This window comes from Cygnus olor, chromosome 19 (genome assembly GCF_009769625.2).
Source record: "Cygnus olor isolate bCygOlo1 chromosome 19, bCygOlo1.pri.v2, whole genome shotgun sequence".
NCBI lineage: Eukaryota > Metazoa > Chordata > Aves > Anseriformes > Anatidae > Cygnus > Cygnus olor.
The window spans coordinates 7755571-7779531 of NC_049187.1; the positions used below are offsets into that span (position 1 = coordinate 7755571).

The 23961-nt window shown below is 40.2% G+C and overlaps 3 protein-coding genes across 10 annotated transcripts in view; 2 read left to right on the plus strand and 1 right to left on the minus strand.

Annotated features, from left to right (window-relative positions):
- Nucleotides 1-86: 86 nt before the first annotated feature.
- On the plus strand, nt 87-15022 carry STKLD1 (serine/threonine kinase like domain containing 1). Of its 6 annotated transcripts, XR_005813774.1 has the most exons (21): nt 90-337; nt 761-856; nt 1333-1377; nt 2685-2759; nt 3209-3313; nt 3755-3825; nt 4388-4503; nt 4997-5109; nt 5211-5371; nt 5899-6029; nt 6643-6726; nt 7542-7658; nt 8238-8372; nt 9113-9241; nt 9938-10066; nt 10471-10599; nt 11102-11239; nt 11572-11651; nt 13467-13499; nt 14237-14313; nt 14950-15022. XR_005813774.1 is itself a non-coding variant. In XM_040531394.1 (20 exons), the coding sequence occupies exons 1-20, from the start codon at nt 323-325 to the stop codon at nt 13531-13533; spliced, it is 1947 nt and encodes a 648-aa protein (XP_040387328.1). In that variant the 5' UTR covers nt 87-322; the 3' UTR covers nt 13534-13619. The 6 variants fall into 6 exon arrangements, 5 of the variants coding, with proteins under 5 accessions (XP_040387328.1, XP_040387326.1, XP_040387327.1 ...); XM_040531394.1 differs by lacking the exons at nt 14237-14313; nt 14950-15022 and adding an exon at nt 12731-12774 and having other exon boundaries at nt 87-337; nt 3242-3313; nt 13467-13619; XM_040531392.1 differs by lacking the exons at nt 13467-13499; nt 14237-14313; nt 14950-15022 and adding exons at nt 12731-12774; nt 13644-14228 and having other exon boundaries at nt 89-337.
- REXO4 (REX4 homolog, 3'-5' exonuclease) lies at nt 12646-17784 on the minus strand. The gene is made up of 8 exons (XM_040531403.1): nt 17470-17784; nt 16741-17195; nt 16299-16454; nt 15893-16086; nt 15390-15478; nt 14950-15024; nt 14239-14313; nt 12646-13501 (listed from the first exon to the last, which is right to left on the minus strand). The coding sequence occupies exons 1-8, from the start codon at nt 17653-17655 to the stop codon at nt 13409-13411; spliced, it is 1323 nt and encodes a 440-aa protein (XP_040387337.1). The 5' UTR covers nt 17656-17784; the 3' UTR covers nt 12646-13408.
- Nucleotides 17777-23961, plus strand: part of ADAMTS13 (ADAM metallopeptidase with thrombospondin type 1 motif 13) — a 21312-nt gene continuing 15127 nt past the window's right edge. The window contains exons 1-10 of one of the 3 annotated variants that reach the window (XM_040531388.1): nt 17777-18572; nt 18894-18960; nt 19788-20068; nt 20275-20416; nt 20791-20927; nt 21551-21634; nt 21720-21844; nt 22615-22761; nt 23087-23221; nt 23759-23909. In XM_040531388.1, coding sequence (XP_040387322.1) covers nt 18498-18572; nt 18894-18960; nt 19788-20068; nt 20275-20416; nt 20791-20927; nt 21551-21634; nt 21720-21844; nt 22615-22761; nt 23087-23221; nt 23759-23909 — 1344 coding nt within the window. In that variant the 5' untranslated portion in view covers nt 17777-18497. Of the gene's footprint in view, nt 18573-18893; nt 18961-19787; nt 20069-20274; nt 20417-20787; nt 20928-21550; nt 21635-21719; nt 21845-22614; nt 22762-23086; nt 23222-23758; nt 23910-23961 lie in introns of all 3 variants that reach the window. The other 2 variants (XM_040531390.1, XM_040531387.1) reach the window with 2 other exon arrangements.

Consider the following 23961-nt stretch of genomic DNA (forward strand, 5'->3'; position numbering starts at 1 on the left):
AGGGGTGTGTGCCCCGCCGGTAGTGAGGCCGTACCAAGTCCCATCGCATCCCCCGGTGGTACCCTTGCTGCTGCTTCCCTGGCACCGATTTTTTTTCGTATTTTTAAATTTTTTTCCCCTGTTTTAACCGAAATCCCCCATCCAGAAAACGGTGGGGGCGGGGCGGGGCGGCCCTGCTGCCCTCAATAAGCGCTGACGAAGCTTCCTGCCAGCCCCGAAGGCTCGGCGCCCGTCCCCCAAATTCCCTGAGGGGAACCGGGGCCAACGGCTGCCCGGCCGCCCCCGGGGGCTGGGGGAGCCCGGCCCGGTCCCTCAGGGGCTCATGGAGGGATACGAGGTGGTGCTGGGGGGGCCGGGGGGCTCTGCCCCTCGGGGGAGGCTGTGGTGGCTCAGGGGGGAAATGGGGGGCGTCTGGGTCCTGTAGGGGGTGGGTGGTGTGGGTGTAAGCGGCCCCTTGGGGAAGGAGGCGCTGGGGTGTACTGAAACAACGAGTATAAAATATAAAATATATAACACAGTAAGATGAAGGGATTATGAGGCCCTGGGGAGGTGGCGGTGTTGCCCTTTTACAGCAGGATGTAGGGGGGAAATTTGAGGAGGGGAGAGGAGGCCTGGGGGGTGCGTGTTGTCCTGCTGCGGGGATCGGGAGGAGTGCTCTGTGTGGAGGGTCTCGGTGAGAAGAGGGCTTGAAAGGGGTCTCTGCCATGGTTGTGTCACCCCTTGCAGCAAGATGCATTAATATTTCTTCTCTGCCTGCCAGGTAGTGGAGCAGCTGTGGCCCGGGGCGCTGGGCACAATGCTGGTAGTTGAATCAAAAGGAAAAAGGAGTGAGAAGAAGAAATATGTAATAAAGCAGGTGAGAAGGTGGTTGCTAGGAAAACAAGAGTTCGTCATTTCTGTGGGCCCTTTTGATAGTAAAAGAGGCAAACACGGTCTGTAGCTTGGCCGCTGGGTAAGAGTAGGTTTGCATCTTACATTGTGCTGCTCTTTTGGAAATCTGAGGAATTGGATCAGTTTACCAGAATATTGAGATAGAACTGGGGAAAGGGGAACGCCCTATTTAGGTCCATCCAGTGTGCTTTCACCAAAGCTTTCTGCTGCTTTGATAGTGCAGGAGCAGTGACTAGCGGTTGTGGAGTCACTTAAAGCTTTCTGTTCATCTCCCAAAACCAAGACTGTTCCAAGCATTACAGATTGGAGCTATCATTTAAAATTTATGCCAATTCATACGCAATTGCCAATTCTAATCCTCTTGGCAAGTTTGTACTTCCTTAAAAATTTGGCTGTTTCTATATTGCAGTCTCATCTTTGTCTTCTGTTTGTTTGGTACAGGTTGAATGCACTGAAGAAATGCAAGCAAACACGGCCTTGAAGGAGGTATCAGTGCAGGTTTTCTTTACTAGCTTCACTTACAAAGACCAAAGACTTTAACAGAACAAAGTCTTTATCTACAAAGATTGGCTGTGTAAATAGCCAACATACAGATTGGGTAGGACTGTCTGAAGAGTGTTATCCCTGCCCTCTGCTTGAGTTGAAGCCAGGATTTTTTATTAGTTCTTCCTGTATTTGAATATGTAGATTCAAGTGGACAGCTGTTCTCAGAAGATAGTTCCATTTTTCAGAGCTTGTATTTGTTTTGTGGTGAGGACAAAGAGCAAAGCTCATCATTTTGGCCTTCAAGCTGAAGGAGAACATAGCCTGTTTATATTTTTATTTATTATTGTTAATTTAATTTCTGTCAAGCATGTTTCATTACATGTCATTTCTCAGAGTTGGGTATTTCATGATGTGAGTAATTTGACTAGTTTCTTCCTCTCTTTTACCTTTTTTTGTGCAAACTTTTTTCAATGCCATGCATAAGAAGGAACATCAGAAATACTGTTAAAATACCAAAAATTGTTTAAACAAAATATGTGAAATAATATCAGATGAATTAGTCTCACAGTGTCCAGTATGCATGATATCTGCAGTGGAAAATAATCATATATCTGTAAAAATGCTTCATCCTATTCAGGATAAGTAACTTCTTTATATACTGAGGCTGTCTTTCCTGATACAGTTTGATCCAAATTGTCTGCTGATGCATCTATTGAAATAAATGTAGCTGTGCAAGCTGGAAGCGTGGCTCTTCTTACTTTTTTTTTTTTTTTAATGTCTGCACAGCCACAAACAAAACTAGGACAGTGAGCTGAATTCCTGTTACTTTTTTCATCATCAGCAAATTTGTTAAAGTAACTGGTAATTGTTAGTTCCTTACACTGAAACCAACGTAAAGGAGATAAACATCTCACTAGTGCCATCATACTTTTTGTGGTTTGAGCTTGCATAGGGGTTATTTGAAATAACGCCTACGCTAGAAAAATCATCTTGACTCTCACATCCTAAAATATGTTGTCAGGTTCAGATGTTAGGAGTTGAGGATACCAATACCATGTCCCTTAGGATCTGTTTGTACCTTGAGTCTCACAATGCTGTTACAGCATTACACCGAGCAGTCTTACTGAAGTATTTTCCTACAATGGCACATGCAAATATATAACAGAGCTTACACACAGAAAGGATTTGATCAGACACGTGACATGAACATGTCAGGAACTGGCTCATGATATTCTTTAGGGTCATTTTCAGTGGGAAGGAGTATGTAGCTATAGACTGCTTTCTCTCAGTATTTTTTTTCTATGCAGGCAATGGATTTGCTAAAACTTCGTCATTCAAACATCTGTACTTACAAGGAGTTGTTTGTGACTTGGAATAATGAGGTGAGAATTAACTAGGATTGGTTGTGTAAAATGTATAATTTTAAGCTGCTTTTGTTCTGTCTTCAGCATGCCTGCGTTTAAACAAACAGGACTTTCGTAGGAGGCTATAGGAAACCAAAAGTCCTGTCTTGTTTATTTTCAGTTTTGATTCAGCACTCAGGTGAAATTAATGTTGTTTTTTATGGGTGTATATTCGACTTGAATTGTTCCACGTTGCTTCATATAAGGGATGCTTGGGTAATGTTTTTGGAAAAAAACACAGGTGCTCTATTTTTAATATAAGAAAGTAAATATTGTATGCTCTGTGACAGATTAAACATCTCAGAACACCTGCGTGTTGGTGAACATCATACCCAGTGGTTTGGCCAAGTCCTTGTTTTTATCTATCTTACTGGATATGTTATTACCTGCAAACAATTAGACAATCTTGGTGTAATGTTTTATTACAGATATCATCTTTGTTCCTTTGTCTGGTAATGCAGCACTCAGGCCAAGAAGATCTTTCATCTCTGATCAAGACAAAAAGGCAGAAGTCAGAGAAAATAGCAGACATGGTAAAATGTACAGAAGAGGCATTTAGTTGAACTGACAGAGTCTTGCTGCTTTTATATTTCTTCCTCTGTATTCACTCTTTCTCAAAGTTTTCCTCAAAATCTTCAAAGCACACAGTTTTGCTGACGGGTGCTTTTGGAAGTTATCTACTTCTTTGCCCTGAATCACTATGAAATTTCTGTATCAACAATTAACTCTTTGTGTATCTTGCTCTCAAGCAATTAAATCTTTCCCTGTTTTACTTTTTTATCCATGGAAAGTATGGATAATAGCAATTGTCTAATACACACAGAGATTAGCATATTTATCTGTTTGGGGAGAATAGTATTTCCTTCCACTCTGGACCTTACTTCAATTACAGGCATTCTCTCTTGTTAAATGTTTAATTTCACTGTCATGTTATTGTATTTGTGTTACATTTTCACGTATGTACCTGTCAACAGGTGATGGTGAAGTTCCTGGGACAGATGGTGGATGCTTTGTTTTATATACACAACCAAAACATTTTGCATAGGTGAGTAGAAATCCTGTTCTCATTGTCTGATAGGTCATTGCTCTTTGCAGTGACTTCTGATTCACTGCAGCTCTTCATTTAATAAGCGGTGAATTTTACTATTCAAAAAGGGGGGACTAGGAGATAGAAATTCTGGGTTTCACGTGTAGATTAATTTTTTGTGACTCCTGAAGTCATCTGTTTCTTGAATTTTGTCTTGAATTAGCCATTTGGAAGAGGTGTTCTCTCTTGTTTTGAATGTGAGGTATGATTGTTAATATAAAAATTAGAATATTGCCTGTCAACGATGCTTACATTTTGGTGGCTGTGACGGACAAAGTATACTATGTGTAACTAAGTAAAGTAAGTCATTGCATTCCATGTTCAGATAAATTTTGTTGTAATTGCAATTTCAAAAGCATTTCACAGTAAAGGAAGAAAATAATTTTCAGTTGATTACCACTTGTATATCAAAACAAGAAACAAACCCCAAACTTTCTAATGTGTAGAGATGCTGGGAACCTGTAGCTACATATCATTAGATTCTGATTTCACATGCTGACAGAAAATATTTGTGTTGCAGAAATCTCAAGCCATCAAACATTCTTGTGACTGGTGAAGAATCCTTCATGCTTTGTGACTTCAGTACAGAAACACTTATGACTGATGAAGCGAAATGGAAAATAAGAGTGGAAGAAAGTAGATATTTCTTTTATTTTTACTATATTTATAAAAGATTAATTTATGGTGCATATTTTTTAATCTCCAGAGAAAAATCAGCCAGAGAGAGAAATGTTATCTCCCTCCCCCTTCTCTGCATTATCCTTCTAAAATATGAATAGCATATTCACAGAGAGTTGCCTGGAGCATTAATTGTGTTCACAATTGAAAGCTGTCTATAAGTCTCAAAACTTCTCTGTAATAAATACAGTTGGAATCCTTTTTAGCTTGATGTATATGCAGTTACATCTTGAAAAATGATTTATTAGTTGTAGCGTTTCTTACTCTTTTGTAACATATCGCCAGTAAAAAAACAACAAAAAAAACCAACCAAACAAAAAAAAGACTCTAGTCTCTGCTGAATATCTCTATTTTTAGACATAAAACTATTGCCTGCAGTTCATGCCTGTGCAAGCAACACTGTGTATAATACAGTGTCAGCAATGTTACCATGGGATTCTTATTTCAACAGATAGCAAGGCTTGGATGGCTCCGGAAACATTCAATTTTTGTTTCAGTGAGAAATCAGACATCTGGTCTCTAGGCTGTATTCTACTTGACATGATCACCTGCTTCATTCTGAATGTATGTAATAATGTTTCATTATACATTTAAAATGTCATGAGCCCGCCAGGATATCTGTAAATTTGTGTGTGTAAACTCTACGGTTACTATACTCTTTACAGACGGAAGAGATCACTTCATTGCTGCAGGATCTCAGACATAATACCAGCCGTCTTGAGGGAGTTCTGCCACTGATGCAAAATGGAGATAACAGCTCTTTGTCTTTATTCCCAATTCTATTTATGATGCTACAGATTCAGCCCAGCATGAGACCCACGGCAAAGTGAGTTCTAGATGCTTTGCCTTTATTGTTATTTCTTGTCCTAAACCCCACATACCTTCCAAAGATAGGGAACGTTAGCTACTGCTTGAAAGGGATTGAATCAAGGTTGCTGATCTTACCGCCTTGACAAATTGAGTTACTACAAAAAGTCAAAGACTTGTTTTTCTTTTAGAAACGAGCATTCTGATTTGTGTAGTTGACCTTTTTTGAAGAGTTGCATTATAAAATCGTGTTGCAAACAATTTTTTGCATCTTGAGAATGCATCAGCTTCAGGATGCAATGTAATATTTTGGTATTGTATCTATTTTACAAACAATTAAATCGAAGCCTAAGTCTGGCTTGTTTACAGTAAGCTTTTTCATCAGCGGTTTTGAAATAAACTGTGTAAGTTTTGTCAAAAAATAATCTAGTCTTCAAAAAGCATTGTTTAATTTTTTATATCAAAATGAAATGAAGCCTGTAGAAATATTTCTGAAACTTACCAGTTCTAATTTATTGGTACTACCTTTGTCTCTCATAATTCTAGGGATCTGACTGATGTTCCATTTGTTGGGGAATGCCTGATCGTTGCTGATTCCTTTTTAATAAAACAGAAAAAGTCTTTGTCTCCCTGTGTAATAGATGTGCTCCTTGAGGGAGGAATCGAAAATGTTCTAGGTAATGAGGAAAAAAAGATGAATTTGATTTGTAGAAGATAAACCAATGTGTTTTCCAGTCTGTTAAAAAATAATTATTGTGTTCCCATTTTATTTGAAATGGAATGGGATACGCTTTGGAGCAAGAATCACTGTATAGCCTTTTCTAGAACCTTGTAAGTTTACCAGCCATACCTACTGTGCAGTGGGGTCAGAGATCATTCCTCTGAAAATCTGGGAACCACACTTATTTTGTCTGCATTCTAACGTGTTTGCCAATTTATGCCAACAAAAGATCTACTCTGCCTTTTTTCTTGTAAGGATGAGGTTATCTCTTAATATGAAAAGGCTGTCCGAATAACGCATTTAAAGCCCTTAGCCCTGCTTTGATTCAATACTCCAACAGTTCCACAACATATGTGCAAAATACAGAGATTATAGAGGTGAATCATGATACTCTAATATTTAATGACTGATGCTTAGGGAGAAAGGGTTTCTCTTTCAACAATCCAACAATCACAAATTTGTTGTTTTAATTTACATGGATTCACATCTTGCACAAAAATAGATAAAATTTGAGTGATTTTTTTAACTGTTTTGTATCAAATGATCTTTTTTTTTTTTTTTAAATGTAGAATTCATGCAGGCTTTCTGGGATGTAGAAGAAGCACAGGCTAGAGCCATGCAGCACCTTGCCAGCTTTGTAGGAGATGAAAGTGGTAAGGTACTGCTTTCTTCATTTATTTATTCTGCTCTTTCCTTACCTTTTGAGATAATGCGAAGAGGAAAAAAGTCTCCTAACAATGAGAATGAAATTGCTGTCTTCATATTTTTGATTTTTGGAACACTGAAATAGATTGCTAGTTGATGTGATTGTGTTGATACTTGTTCGTAAATGCTTTTGCTGAACAGCGACGTGTTTTACTGGACAAGAAAAATGGGTACTGGAAAAAACTTGGTGATGTTTTAATTGGCAACCAAGGGGAATGGGCAAACTGACATTTGTTGAAGAAGGTAATTCATATCAGCATGGGGATAGGTTGTGGGTAATGGCTAGGGCTGTGAGACTGATAGAGCAAAGGCTAGCTACATGTGTCTAGTTTCTGTGTGTCTAGTAAAGCTGTGTGGGTGAACACTATTTTCTCCCACTATCTGCACGTTTTTTCAGATCTTTCAGATCAATTTTTTTAAAGCACTGGGTTAACTCAGTTTATCAAATAGCGCTGCATTTTTGTGACAGCATTTTAAAACTGGCATTAGCATATACTATTAACACACAGGGATGTTCAATATCTGTAATCAATAAGAGTAATTTTTATTTTTTTTTCCTTAGACTTGCCAACCTCTTCAGCACTGTTATTGCAGAAAACTTTACTGTTCTTTCATTCAAGAATGTTGTTTTACTGTATCCCATCCTTCACAGGGACTCAAATTCATTTGAAACCAGAACTCTGGTGTTTTTGAAGCATAAACATCTACTGAGCAATCGACTGCGTAACTGAATGTTGTTTCAAATCATTTCTCTTCCCTACAGCCTTGCCCTATCTGCCAAAATTCACAGAATTGATCACTTTTGCAATGAAGGCTCATATAGATTCCCTCAAGTTACAAGTAGATGGTTGCAGTTTATTGCTTGAAATTCTTACTCAAGGTACAGTTACAACATTTCCAACCAATGCTGGATAATACAGCCCGTATCTTGTAATGTTAGATGTAGCAGGTAAGGTTTGAAATGGTTTCAGTAATAATTTTAGGGGATAATTTAAGGTAATAGAGGAATTTAGCCAGCTTTAATAAGAGCCTAGATTCTTGGGGGCTTTCTTTAGGACTGGCATATGTGTATTCCATGTTAAAGTGCAAATTTTAAATCCAGGCTACTGGTCTTACCTGTCTACCGAGTTTGTTTTCATGTTACAAATAAGAGTTTTTCAGTGCTCTGGTATTTGACTTTCAAAGCATAAAAATACAGAAGACATTTTGTTCTCTTGTGTTGTCCGTTCTGTCAGTTTCTTGGCATTTTACTCCAATAACACCTGATAATGGTACAGGATTGAAAGTAGTAAGAAATGTGTTTTGGAAGAAAGAAAATTTGAAGTAATTTTGGAGTTTATGTGAAGAAATAGTTGAATAGCTGTTAGTTGATTGCTTTACTTACGTAGAGAGCAGGAGCTTCAAACTTCATTCAAAGCCACTGAAATTTTTGTTCTGTTTTAATGTTTACTTTTGACAGCTCTAGAACAGGATGTGGTGATGACCCTGGATGAGAATGTGACCATTTCTCTATTAGAGATAGTGAGAAAACACTCTGAAAATGAAGAGCTTCTTTCATTGATCTGCACGTTACTGATGATGATTTCAGCCAGTGGTGGGTCACTTTGTTCATTTTTGGAGGAATATTCTTATTTTTCCACTTTGATAATCTAATCCAAGATACAGTGCAGAACTCATGACTTCACTGAGATGTGGATGCCCGTAGATATTAGTTTGATGGGGTAATAGTGGTAAGATTTCTTATACTTTCAGATATGTTATGAGTAAGTTACACTGCTGAGGCTTCAGGCACTTACTGAGTTGTATGTATTGCAGAGCTGTGCTGTATTTGACTGTTTTAGAAACAAATAAAAGCTGTGCAAATAGTAGTACTTGGGAAAATGAGGGCATAGAACCTGGATTCTATTTCCGGCTGTGCTGTGGTGAACTGAAACTCTTCTACATTCTGCCTCTATTTTTTTTTTCTCCTGAGATTGTAATTGCTAAATATTTATAGTATTTTTTGTTTGCAGTGTCAATTCAGCAGTCATCACAAGACTGTTTGGAAAATGGTCACAGAATTTCACAACAAGGGGATAATCTGAAAAGACTAGTTTGTACAAAGTGTTATGAAATGTCTACACTTATACAAATAAAGTTACTAGCTAAGACCAAATTTTATACCCTATTTCCTAACTGAATCCAATCTTTTTCTTTCTTCTGGCCTGCTCATGGTATGATGTTACCTGTTTGGTATCACTGGTTAAATATGGTTGGTAGTGCAGTTTGTTGCAAGGAGAGTGAGAGGGGCACAAATGCCAGATTTTATACGATATCTTTTTCTCTGCTCCTCAGGAATTGCAGCAGAGAATCTAAGGAAAGCTGGATTAATTTCAGACCTTCTGTCGATTTTAAAAAAATTTCTTCATAATGAACAGATCTGCCTCTCTAGCTGTGCAGTTCTCTGGAGCTTGGCTGTGAGTGGTAAGTAGAACCCAGCAAGTATTATGCCTAGACTCATGTGACTGATATGCAGCAGGTATTGTGCTTGAGTTCAGACATTTGTGTTGCTGTGACTGGATTTTTCTTACTTTTTTTCTCCCATTCTGTAGAGATGTCTCCACAGCACTGCTAGAATAACTTTAAATGATCAAGAGCCGACCCCTTTTTATGGGACCACACTGGGAGTTTATGGAGATTTGTTTCTCCAATGTGTTCTTTTATAGGTGTTGTGTTCTAATGGTCAAGGAAGGCTGAAAGCACAGAGTGTGCACAATTGCACTTGGTGTGTTTTGTTTTCTTTGTGTGACAATCTACCTATTTGATTTATGTTACCAGCTAAATACCCAACCTGTGAACAATTTTCAGTCCAAAATATTGTTTTGTTTGGTTTCCTGCTGTGATGCCCAAGTGTAATTTAAATGGCAGAGGAAAACTAGTTCCCAGAGAAGTTCAGCTTTCTGCAATAAACACTACCATTTAGTAGTCCTGTAAAATCTGATTTGCATGTTTTGGATTTCTTCCCTCACTGTCGACCATATTAAAATAATGTGGCTTTACTCCAGTGCCATCGCCTATTAGTGTTTGACTGATATAATTTGACTTATAATGAGCTTGTGATGTTGTTACTTGATTAAATAACCCTGCCTGATGCATTTCCTTTTTGTTGTGGTAATTCAGAGAATAACGCGGACCAAGTGTTGCTGAAAAGTGCTGTCCCCATTACCACTGCGGTCATTCAAGAGCACCTCCAGAATGGAGCGGTTACGGAATCAGCTTGCTCGGCTCTGTGGGCATTGTCACTCCAAGGTGTGTTTTCCCCGGGTGTTTATCTTGTCCCTTGTGCATGGAAAAGGCTAGCACGTCAAACACCGCTGCCGGTACGTTCATGAAATACAGGCTGCTTGGCCTTAGCAGGCTCTGCAGATGGCAGCAGAGTTAGAAACTTGCATTCTCTTAATAAACCGTCCCTGTATTTGCTCTCTGACACTGTAATGAAGCTATTTTCGATTATCCATAGTGATTATATAACTAGATACTGCTGATGGATACAGCTCACGATAAGGCTTTACTGGGTCTATGTTACTATAATACAGGTTTTCACATTCTTTCTTTGTAACATTTGCTGCATAGTTAAAAAAAACCTTCAGAAACAGAAGTCGTGATGCAGGTGTGTATTTTAAATGTTTGTATTTTCATTTTTTCTTTTAAAGGTTGCTTAACTGAAAATGACTATGAGCCCACAACAATGCTTCTGCTGGATGCACTTAGGATGAACCTGAAAAGAGCTGTGCTGGTGAAGAATGCCTGTCTGGCATTAGCAAGCCTTCTAAGGCTATCTGGTAACATTCAGTAATTAATTTTTGTTAATTGCAAATCACCTCAGAGGTGCTTCTGCATAGTTTAAGAGTTCATAGTGGGATTGAGATTGTCTTCTGCTCTCCCGAGTTAATCTTTTCTTGCAGAACTGGAAAGAGAAATAGTGAACCTGGAAGTGCAGATTTTTTCTTCCCATGGAGCTGGCATGCATGTCTGAGTAGTAGTAGATCAGCACAGTCTCATTTATTTGTAACTTGAGAGTGTTTTCATTTTTAATTTACAATGTAAAAGGGTGGAGCTCAAAGAAACAATAAATATTACGTCTGCCATGCATGACAACATCTGCTGCATATATGGTTTTCTACTTGGCCAAATATGCTTCAGAATAGCTTTTAGGAAGGCTGAAAAGAATGGACATGATTTCCTGGAAAAATACTACATGTGCTAACAAGGGCAGGGGACTGGAAAGCAAATAATGCAGTCTGCAACAACCGATTAGCCCAGATGCATTTGTTTCCCTTTCAGAATTATCAGCTTTCCGATTTATAACGGATTCAAAAGGCAGTGGAATAAACGTGATCAAAGAGGCCTACCACTTTCACTGTGATGATCCAGAAGTGGTGGAAAATATCTGTATGCTGATTAATGAGATGGTTCAGTATGGTAAGATGGTAGTGTTATTTATCCGGTCTCCTCCCCCACCCCTAAAAGACAGTAAAGAAAAAGCAGCTGCTCAGGCAAATGGAAGTTATTCTCAGGAAGGACTCACTATATATCTAAGAAAGGAGGAGGAATTGGAATTGTGTATTTATCCAGTACTTTCTTGTCTGTGAATAATTATAAAAAGTCCCTGCAATTTATTGATTTTATAACTTCATCTTACCTTGGCTTCTGTTTGCATAGATCCCTCCCCTTTCTACTTGTCTTTAGCCCCTGCTAAAACCATTGGAAATTGTACCAGTAACTATAAATTATCCTGTTCATTTACATTATAGATGACATTGTGCTGGACATGGTGTCCCAGAAAATGGAAGAACTGCTGTCTGAAATAAAAAGCCGTTTTCCATCTAGCATGGTATGTAGAAGATACTGGGACAATAAAGGGTGTGTGCTTAATATACTACACTATTTCTGGTTATGGATTTTAAATTTTTAGGTGGAATTACACAGTATAGAAATTTACAGAAGAATTATGTGTATATGGTGTGAAGAGTGAGTTGTAAGAATATTTCTATGTTGAAAACAACTAGTTGGAAGACTTTCTTTATGCTCTGTGCTGTAATTTTTAACACAATGTTTTGGTCTCTTGCAGCATTGCACTGCGTTAACTTACTACAGTTTTCACACTAAACAGGCTAAAGTTTAAAGGAATAAAACAAGTATATAGCATCCAGTTACTTTCTCTTTATGAGACATCCTTGGAAAAAACAAACAAACAAACAAAACCACTGTGATAGTTTGCCTGAAGGGTTAACTTATATTCCAACACATAGTTATATTGAAAAAAGATAACTATTGAAATACCAGAAACGGGAAAGTTATTCATGCTATTTCATGTGCTATGCTAATATTTCCTTTGTAACATCTTACAGTCAAGTAATCAGCAGTGTTTTTTTTCAGCAAGCCAATATAACTGGTTAGTCTTATAACCTTGCTCTTCTTAGTTATGCATTTAGCCTGCTTATGTAATTCCTCTCAGATAGAGGCCTACAAACTTGTTCTCTGGTGTCTCTGCACCATTTTAATGAACAGTGCATCTATAAAGTAGTGCACATAAAAAAAAAATCACAAATGAGGAGAAAGCTCCCTCTTCTGTTGTAAATGCAATTTGTTGTTCCCCACGCCACCTGTTGACAGACAATACCAGAACTCTCTCATTCTGGTGATACAGCGTGTGGCATACCACTGCTAAATCTCTGAAACCCATTCCTTGCTACCTTCCACTATCCATTTAGATTATTTAAATCACAACATTAGTGTTCAGTCTGATAATTACAATTGCTTTGGATTTTGCAGAATCAGACCTTACGTATGTTTAAAACATCAGTCGTCTTAAAGGGCTATGTTAAACACAATGCTCTTTATTAATTTAGAAGTATAAAAATAATTGAAGCAACAAGGTACTTATTTGACAATTCTCATATTTCTCTCCAGGAGATAATGACCCTTGTGGATACAGCACTTGTGAAACTGCAAAAGTAAAGTAAACTTTTTTTTGTATATAAGATCAAATCTTGTAGACTTCTGGTTCAGATATAAAAGCCTGGATCCTTCTGAAATACTTTGAGGTTTTTCTCACCAGAAAGATTAATATTGGGCCATTAATAATACATAAACAAGTTTATGTTCCATTGGTTTAGTTACAACTGTGAGACTAACAGCAGTAATTAAGAACTTGCCTTACTTTGTAGACTTCAGAAATATCTGAAATAAACATTTTAGCCTCGGTAATTTCAGTAAAGCAGTAACAATTTTTTCCTACATTTATCATAATTTAAAAACACTTTATTTTTTTAAACTCAGCGTGTATTTCCTTTGCAGAAATAGAACTGATGAAGTAGTTGACAAGTGCAGCCAAGTATTGTTGAAACACAGTAGTAGGCATTAGGCATATATCCTGTCCAGAAAGGGATACTTCAGCAGTATTCTTGTATGGCAGCATTCATGTACCATGTTGGAAGTGTCATCTGCTGTTTTTTTGTTTGTTTTTGTATTATTTTATGAAATAGCTTCTGTTGGTTCCGAGTTGCTCTCTCTAAATTTGCCCAGAATCTGATAAGAAAACAGCAAATACTGCAGATAAAAAACACAGCGTAGAATCATTCAAAAGTTTTACAGTTTGTCTTTAGATTTGTTCTTAATAGCAGCTTCCCATTGCTTTTTCTCTAAGGTGTACAGTCTCATGGCTGCTTGCGCATCCTGAACCTAAAAGAAAACAGAACATACAGAAGGCTTAACAAAACATGGCTGACATGGTTGAAGAACATTTATTGTTAATAAACAGCTACATCTCCCATCATCTTAATTAATAAATCCTTTCAAGTAACGCTTCATAATCTTCTTCCAGATGTAGAAGCCCTAGTGTGACTAATGGAGGGGAACGAACATGTACGGCCCACCACGAGGCTATGCACTTCTTTCTCTGACTGTGACTTGGAAAGCCATTACGAAAAAATGACGTAGTATCTTGGAGGTACCTTCAAAATTTGCTCTGCTTTTTCAGTTCATTCCTCTGTTGTACCTCCATTTTTTCAGTGGATAAGAGAGTATCTGCTGAGAATAGGCTCTTGCTATTTTATCTAACCTGCCATAGGCGTAGAATGCTGCTTTTAAAGTAAGCAGTTCATACTTGGGATTTTACTTTTTTTTTTTTTAACTAAGGATCTTAAAATAGTAATAATTAATATTTAAACAAAATATAGTTGACTTATGCACAATAAGTTTATGAAAGTAAGGAAATAATTCAAATGGTGTGAGGCACATAACAGTACGCAAGCTTAGATGGCAATCTTAGTCTGTGATGGTGTCCAAGCAGAGCTTGCTAACTTTCATCGAGAGGACAGAATGAAGCCGCAGGATTCTCAGCTGAATCCTGATCCTAGAGCTAATGTGTACTATCTTACTGATCTACCCAAAAATATACGTTCTGATGAGATACATACCGAGCTGTGCTCTGATGTCTGCACTTGAACATTTAGCAGTCTTTCACAGAGCAGCTTCAATGATGGCCGTGCAGACTGGAAATAAAAAAGATTGAATCATGCTGTCTCACACTGCTTGAAATATATAGATGTGCGTATACATACAGCTTCTGTTCATGAACTAGCAAGGAGAATTTACAAATTACAAGGATTATGCACATTTGCATGCACTGCTAAGAGGGTTTTCTATGTATTACCATAACCCTAAGACTTATGTTTGGGGTGTTTTATTGTGAGAAACAAACTAAGTATATAGTTATGAAACTTAAAATATCGCCCTATAATCTGAACCTTTACTCCTGCAGTCTCAGTAGACATTTGAAACCATCTGTATTTTTTTATATCCTTGTACAAATTATACTATTAAGAGGGATCACATAAGCCTTCCTGTAATTAGAACTGTACCATCTTATGTTGCTATCCAGAGAAGTGTTATGAAGACCATGCAAGTGGTAAAGAATGGGAGAACCACTGAATTTTGTCTACAGGTATTACTGGTAATGTCTGTAATGAACTAAGTGACATTGCCGTATTTCAAACACTAAGTAAGCATTCAATTAGACTTGTTTCAGGTAGTAAAGAGAAACAGAAGCAAGTGGGGCAACCTAGAAGCTGGGATTCAGCAGCCCAGGAGTCAGTTAATCAAGGTGTTCCTTCACGTCAGTTTCTTACCTTGACTCTCTGCCTGAAAGGTTTATATTTTTGTGTGTCGCGCATTTTCTTCTTAGGATGATCAAGAAATAGGACCTGAAAGAAATTGTATTTCTGGGCTAATGAGTGCTGTTATATGGAAAGTAACCAAACTGTTGAGCTTTGGAGGCTAAGCAAAGCATGCAAAGGTTTCTTTCATTATGGTGTTTCTTCTCTGGCTCTTTAGTAGCCAAATCAGTGCTATTAAGTCAGCGTGGAAGTTGAAGTCAATAGTGTAAGTGAATAGGGCTATACTTGGTGCAGTGTATAAGGACATGAAACTGAGCTAACAACTATAAAGCTGTCGTTTCTAGGAGTTCAGGTGTGTTCATCTGACTAATCTAGGAAGATATATTAGAAAGTTAATCAATTTTCAATGTTTGTAGCCTTGTCTTCAAAGTAAGAAATTTGCAGCCACGTACCTTTAGGTCATTGTGTAAAGCATGCCCAACTAAAATCCTTCCATTCAAGATATCAGCAACCTCCTTCTGAACTGTTTTAAAATCTTCACCTAAAAACACCACACAATTAAACCACCTTCTGTTAGACACCTAAGACACTAAGCAAGCTACACTTAAAACACTGAGTCTTTTTTTGTGAAGGCAATTGTATCTTTGGGACTGTAGTTATATGAATTTGTATTTGACACTGAATCTTCTTGCCATGAAGAGCACAACACTAAAAGGAAATCAACTTACATATTATTCCCACACCATAATTAACAAGGGAATTTCATCTGGGATATCCGTGACCATTCTGTAAACAAGTACTTCTTCCCACATTTTTTCCTAGCATTCAGACTAGATTTTATTTACAATTTTTTTAACGTAAGTCTAAAACTTTTTCAAGCTCAACCAATGAGGCTTTTGTGGTAGCCTATTAAAATTGCCTTGCTTGAAGAACATTTTTGGGAAAAAACTCCTACCTGTCTTTACATTCTCAGGACGTATGCCACTAACAGCAGTTCTGTAATCCGTCACCTCTTCTGTAGGTTTGACATACTTGTCATAAACGCACTTTCCAAACTGGTTGACAATGGACACTCGAGCCACAATACTGTCTTCACCCTTTGGTCCCACTCCCACCATCTCACAGTCCATAGCTACAGTTCTTGTCAGACTGAAAGAAAAAGGACAGCTTGGTGACACACCTGTTACAAGGACCGCACAGTGAAGTTCACAAGGTGCACGCATTTTCACGGGGAGAACTCAGCAGTATGACTGTCAGCAGACCCAGGGGGATGTCAGCTTACACGTTGCATCTACAAATCAGAGTTATCAGAAGAATCTTGATGCTTCTGCTGTCATGCTTCCCACTGGGATGCCACTCACCCATCAGAAGATTTTTCTTTAACCAGCACCCGCTCCACGGACTGTTCGGATCGGCCTGTTTCAAGTCCCAGTTTTCTTCTAGCAACTTCTGCTGCTTCAGGTCCTATGGCTGCTTCAATATCTTTTGGATCAACATCATCAAACCAGATGTCAGCCCTGGTAAGTACAAATTTAATTCCACTAAATAGCTTTAAAGTGGTTTTGCATCTTTATAGTGTAGGAAAAGCAGATTTTTTTTTTTTAAATCAAGCTCTGAAAAGTAGTCTAGTACTGTCATCTATGCAAGTTTGTTGCCTTATCCAAGGAGGGGCACTGTTCATCTTATTTCTCCCAAAATATAGTCTGGTAGAGTGCAGCTATTTCAAATGTAATACTCTGTACTCCTTACATACACCTCCTAAAATAAACATTCAAATACATGCATGATGCCTGAAGTACTCACTCTTTGGGCTGCTGCTCCACAGCTTCAGCTTTCCTCTTCTTATGTTTTACATCACCCTTCTCCTTTTCAATATTGCCATTCTTCCTTTTTTCCTTGCAGCTTTTTCCAGTGCTTTTGGTGCCATTTAAATTCTTGTCCGTTGCAACCTTCTTGGATTTTGGCTTAGCCAAAGGAGGATTGTCTTTTGCAGAACTGTTGTCCATTTTATTTGTGGATTTGGGCTTTAAATTCTTGTCCACTGCAACCGCCTTGGATTTTTTCTTATCCAAAGGAGGACCGTCTTTAGCAGGACTATTTTCCTTTTTGTTCGCGGATTTGGGCTTTATCACTTTCTCATTCCCATTGCTAGCTGGAACTTGTTGGCTGGTCCCCTCTTTGAGCGGATGCTTCTTTTTGGTGTGTGTTTGACATGCAGAGTGGGACTCATCCGAGTTATTTGCCTTTTGTTTCAATAGCTAAAATGACCAAAAGAAAAAAAAAAAAAAGAAAAAAAGATTATCTCCCTTCAATTCTACCCTGCTGTCATTTGTTAGAGTACTCCACACAATGCCTCAGTGTGAAGCTGATGAGGGCTCTCTATCTGGGTGAAGGGGCATTACTGCAACGGCATCTCCCAGACCCCTGCGCGTTATTTTAACACAAAAACATGTTTTTTAATTACTATACGCGGTGTGGAACTGCACTAGCAAGGAAAACGACGGCATCCCCGGCCCGGCGGTTCGCCCTCACCTCCTGCAGCGCCTTCCAGTTGGCGGAGAACTCCTGCGGGCTGCGGGGCAGGGCCGCCGCCATCTTAGGGCCCTGCGGGGCGGCAGGCTGCGCGGGGCGCCGCCAGAATTTCTTCCTCCTACCCTTCCCGCGGGCCCCGGGGCTCGGCCCCGCCGGCCCGGGCTTCGCAGGGCCCCGTTTTGCCATGTGGGGATGGGGAACGGGAATCGAAAGGGCCGCGGCCGCCGTTTCCTCAGCGCCTCGCAGCAACGGCCCGGCGGGGAACGCGGCCCCGCGCTGCGGTTCCGGGCGCCGGGGCCGGGCCTGCGCTGGCGGCCCCTGGCGGCTGCAGGAGCGTCCGGTGCTGAGCCGCCCGTGGGGCGAGCCCTGAAGAGGGGGGAGTCTGGGGCTGGGGTTTGAATAAAGCTGGGGTTTCAATAAAGCTGGGGTTTCAGTAAAACTGGGGCTTTCACGAGGGTGTTGTCTGTGTGCTTGGGGGGCAGGTCCCGCGGGCTGGTGGCACCCCGAGGGCTGACCCGAGATCCTGCTTTAGAAGCGGGTGGTAGACCCCACTGTGTGTGCCCTGTGTGGCCACCATCAGGGCCTGGCTCGTGGTTTTGAGGTGCTGGGTCTTGCCATGCCTCGCAGTCTGTCCGAGTCCACCTGTGAGGCTCCAGCATGGTCGAGGTGCAGGGAGCAGCAATGCACAGGTTGAACAAATTGGAGCCCAGTTCCGCCCCCCACCCTGCAAATTGTGCCTTGTTTATTTGGCTGCTAAAACTGGCCCAAAGCTCCTGTTATGGCTGTGCTCTTTGGCTGTAATAAAGCTGCAAACGTTGCGCAAAAGCTCTGCCCCTACAGCTGTTCCTGTAAAACCTCCCGCAGCAGTTCAATTCCCCCTCGACTGTCCCTCTCTGCAGAAGATCAACTCGCCTGTTTGTTTAAACTGTGTATTCTTCACTTCCGTTCCACGTGATGCCTTGGGCTAAACATTTTAATCACCCTTGGGCCAGAGTTTACTCTGCAGCACTGGTTGCAATTCTTCCAGCATGATCATCAGCTTGATGATCCGAGCTCTCATGATGTTCCCTCTGGGATTTTGTTGGCCGTCCATTCTCCAAGAGGTAAGTTTGACCTCCAGAAAATGCAGTTTCCAGGAAGCCTTTTTTATTTCTAGGAAAAAAAAAAGGAGAGAAAACACAATGTGTTCTAAGCCAAAATGTATCAAACCTCACTAATCAAGAAGATAAAGTTATTTCCTCTGGGTGGCCATTGTGCAGCATATGCTTAGTGCAAAATAAAACCATTAGAACTTGGCATCGATACTTGTTGAATTGTTTGCTGATGTTCCTTCTCGGTTAGGTTCAGTTAAATAATAGTCTTGTATCCATTTGTTTTTCTTTAAAAAAATAAATAATAAAGTCAAGCCATTCTTCTTCTTGCAGAAATTTCTCAGAGCTTTGGATCCGGAAGATATTTTCTCTTATTTTGGAACCAGCTCAGTGTCTGATGGTATGCAGAGCTCCTTCCTTCTTGATGTTGGAACACATTTGTCAGTTTATTTCTAATCCCGTACATTTGATAATGCTAAGAACACTTATTAACTAACTCTGTTCTGACAAGCATTTAGCATTTCTGAGTTGCATTACTCAGTGAGGTAATCTGTGTCTCAGTGTGTTGAAGAACTGGGTCAGTATTTAAAATCTCCTAAAGGAGATATGATAAATCTTTTTATGCATTTCTGCTACAGTCCTCATTCTCTGTATTGGTATATTTCTATGAGATTAACGCATCCAAGTCATCTGAATGGGAAGCTATAAACTAAGAATAGCTTTAAATGCACTTGTTATTTTTTTTAAATAAACAGATGGAGAGACTAGCACTCTAGGTCTGGATTGGTGGTAGTTCAGAATAAAGATACGTTTTGAACTCCCAAATTCTTGAAGCAAGGATGTTGTTGACTTGTGAGTTCATCTAGCGCACTTTCCAGTGTCTCTGTTTGGGTTATGATTATTCTCACTCCGTAACGCTTAACATCTGAGGAAGTAAAACTGTCTCAGCCTTTGTCAAATGAGCCATTCTCCTTAACAAGGGAGCAGAAGCACAGATAAGTCAGGAGCTAGTTTCAGAGCTGTTGTCTGTTCCCAGTCAGAGTACCCTGCTTTGGAATAGTTGAACGCACAGAAGTTCTTTGACTATTGGCAAAGTGACCTCAAAAGGCACAGATGTCAGTTGGAGAATAATTTTTTGCAAGGATACAAATTATTATATTTGTTTTCCATGTATCATCATTTCTTATAACCATTCCCCTTGTTCTGGTTTTGTTTCATTTCTTTCAGTACCCGAGTTTGTGGTTGCTCAGCCAACTTGCCCTTGTAAAGAAGAGCACATTGGGCTGACATGTCGAATTCAACATTGCTCCATTAAGGCTTGGGGAGAAGTCTATGCCTTTGAATTTCTAGAGGACCATGCCCTCGTTTCTTCTTCCTTTGTGATCAATCAAATGGTGAACTCTTCTTTTAGCGTACTGAAGCAATTCTCAGGCAACTGCTTTGCAGGTGGAAAACCATCGCTACCTCCTGGGGCTGAGTGTAGAGTCACTTACTGTGAAGGGCAGCTGGTGAGTATGCACTGAACTTACCAGCTTTTTAAACAAGTATTTACAGCCTTTGCAGGTTTGCAGCTTGACGCCCCACACATGTGTGAACCATCCATTTAATAAATCTGAGCATTACAAATGAGAAGCAGGAAGGATATGATACAGTTCTCCATTGTAGTAAATGTCTGGAATAACTCAGAGATGGAATTTCATTTCCTTTCCTTTAGCAAGGAGTCGTCATTACAGATGAAGAAAAGATTCACATCAGGCCTGTCAGAAACAAAGATATGGCCCTGCTGAAGGATCTTGGCTTCTCCAGTCCCCACATTCTCTTCAGAAGTGCCAGAGTAGAATCAAATACAGCAAGAGGTAACATATTTGGAAAGGAAGCCCTGGTTGTTCTGCTCTGAAAAACTGTCTTCTGGTAGCAGGGCTGCTTGAATGAGCTGAGGGGAAAGATTTGTATCTGCAAGTATATGATTATACTTGATAAATGGCTCTGACCTCATTGAGATGTAAACAATGTTTTTCATTTAGGTACTTGTTATTTGGATAATATAAATATGTTACCAAGGGTGCGGACAGGTGAAGAAAACCAACAAAAGTGTGAAATTTGGGCAAGTGACTGTGAAAGTAGTCGTCTATCAGTACTTTAGTCTTTCTGCAAGAGGGAGTGGGTCTGTAGGATCTTGTATGCTGTCTTGCATTTTAAACTCCCTGCATCCCTTTTTGTTGTTCAGCAGGGCAGTTTCCTTCTCGCCTGCAGAAGAGGGCTGAGGGAGCTGTCAAACATCTGGAGCTGATGGTCGTAGCAGGTCCCGACGTTTACTTGCACCACAAAGAGGACACGGAGCGATATATTCTTGCAAACCTGAACATTGTGAGTAGTTTTCTGTTTGGACTGCCGTTCCAGTGTAAGAGCTCACAGTGTTGCAGGTAGATTTAGCTCTGTGGATGCACTTCCAGAGGTGTTTGTGGTTACCTGCTCCTATTACAGAGCACTGCTTAAGTGCAGGGTGTTTCTTTGTGTTTCATTGGGACTGCACATCAAGCTTACCCTTGTTGAAAGAGCTTCACAAGCAAAAGTGAATGTTAAAAGCTCTTAATTTCATTAGTAATCTAATTACACAGATAATATAAGATACAGTAGCAAGAGTTTTATCACCAGAGACTTGATTCAGTCCCTCCAGTCCCTCTCGATTTCAGTGAGGTTAAGCCAGATCCATTGAATTTACTCTCCTACCCTATGAAATTTGTTTTCTGTGCAGATTTTTCTCTCTGTTTCAGAGTAGCTGATGAATCTAACAAGTTATCGTCAATTGACAGATTTATTTTTTTTTACATTTATGTTGCTTACTTGATTGTACTTCCTGGTGATTTTATATTTGCCCTTATAGTTACCAGGTGTGTTAGCTTTGTAATGAGTGCACCCCTGTAATTTGGAATAGATACTGAAAGTCACCGAGATGACTTCTTTACTGAATCTTTTCTGTATCTTAACAGGGGGCAGAGCTGCTGCGAGATGCCTCACTGGGTGGTCATTTCAGGGTTCATTTGATGCAAGTGCTTGTTTTGAGAGAACCGGAGGTAAGCAGGGAGGACTCTGTTCAGATGTTGTCTGGGGCTTTGCTAAAAGCTGCATGAAATGTGCAAATGTGTGATCTTACTTCAGGTGGATGTAAACATCACAACAAATATCACCTCTTCACTAATCAGTGTTTGCGAGTGGAGCAAGAAGGTCAACCCCCAGAATGACTCTGATCCCCGGCACGCTGACATTGTGCTGTATGTGACCAGGTACTGGAGCTCCACTGTCCTGGCAGGAGACTGGAAATCAGTCTGTTGGTGTCCAGCTACCAGCACAGTGACACTGGTTTGCACAGAACCTTTGAAGATGGATTGATTCTCCAGCTCTTGGTGTGGTTTGTCAGAGGTGCTGTTTCCTCATTTTCTGGAAGAAACTGGAATATTTCCCAAACACTGACCAGGCAGACTCAGTGAACATTGTGTACTTCCAGTGCAGCACAGTCAAATCCACTGCAGCTTTTTGTGGGCAGAAATGTTGAACGGTAGCTGGAAAGGAAAACCCACAGGTGTTTATAGAAGTTTTCTAGTGCTACACAGATTTTCTCGGAATCAGACATTTTGTCTGACTTTCAGACTCCTTGTTCTAAATTTCCTTGACTAAACGTGCTGAAGACAAGCTTTTCTTGAATGTCATGGCTTTGGTTTGGTGCTCTTTCTTCAAAAAGAGGATGATACTGCTCTGTCTTTGGCAAATAGGTTAGGTGGTTTCATTCTGTTCTGCCTGTCTGGGGATGTGAGGATTTTTTAAATGTAGAATCACCAAGAATTTCGAACAATAGGGATTTGTGGGACCCTTCTACTACCATCTTGCCCTGTGGAGCTTCATATGACAAAAGAAATGTTAGCTAGCTGTCTAAGTTAGATCAGGAAGGTGCAAATAAATTTGTATGAATATCTAGTCCTGACTTTGTTAGTTGCAATGTTTCTTTGCTCTTTCCTCTGGAAAATGTTTCTTTGCTCTTTCCTCTCCCTTACTTTAGGTTTGATCTGGAGTTACCTGACGGGAACAAGGAGCTACGTGGAGTGACTCAGTTAGGGGGAGTCTGCTCCTCCTCCTGGAGTTGCATTATTACTCAGGACACCGGTTTTGACCTGGGAGTCACCATAGCCCATGAGATTGGGCACAGGTCAGTGAGGAAAGTCAGCGAGCAGCACAGTTGGGGAAAACACTCCCTGGTTTAAAGGATTCAGGAGAAAGTAAAGGATCTCTTGTCATAACAGGGGGTTTCCTATAGATTATTCAAAATTTTTGGAAAGAGTTCCTTGCATTTCTTGCATTCCTGCAAGTTCTGCAACACTTAAAAGCTGCAGAGAGAAATCTTTTTTGACAACTGTAGGAGGAAAGGCTGCAGAAGGAGCTCAGCCCTTGCTTAGAGATCAGAGAGAATAGAGGTGCTAAGGGAATGAAACCTCCGGGTTTCTTCTCAGGGCTCGGTGCTTTTTCTGTTACAGCCTTGGAATCCCCCATGATGGTGAGGGGAATCAGTGCAGCAGCAATGGTTACATCATGGGTTCAGCAGGAAACCACAGCAGCATTGACCTTGCCTGGTCCCAGTGTAGCCGAGAAGAATTCCTGGCCTTCGTCAGGTAAGGGAGTGGTTGAGTTTTGTGTGCATGTTGTGGGAGCACAGCCCTGTGGGGAAGAGTCAAGGAATAAAGTAGGACTTTCTTAGAAAATGAGGAACTGTGATGTATGTGGGGTTTGTTTTATTTTTTATCCCTTGAGTCTGTTGCTGAGGTTAAACCCAGTCATCGCTTCAAGTAGCTGGAAATTGCTTTGGTTAGCGACTAACATGCCCGGGCTGCATTGGACTCCTCAGACACTAGCTCACCCTGGAAATTTTATTTAAAATGTCAGAGCGCCTAGGTCTAAACATACACTGTGGGCTGTGAACTGGCTGGGTGAGGAACAGGCTTGGGTTTTTGTTTTAACCTCAGCAGTGGAAAGCTGTGAGTGTCTCCAGGCAGCTGCTGCAGCTAAATCCATCACAGCCCACAGTAAGCATGTGTTGTCTGGGAAAGCAACAGCCAACTCTCAGAATGAAACTCAGCAGAAGTTTGCAAACATGTCATTGTCCTTACTACCCGCAGCTGGGAAAGTGATATTTCTTATGTCTGTATCAGCACAGGCCAAACAAACTGCTTAAATGACCTGCCGGACATGGACGGCAGCATCCCTGGATGGAAGCCTGGCTTATACTATGGAGCAGATGAGCAATGTAAAATAGCCTTTGGGAGTGTTGCAACCGCATGCACCTTTGCTGACAGCAATGTTGTAGGTAGAAAGTTTCTGTCTTGTTGGGGACAACAGGGAAATGTTCTGGAGC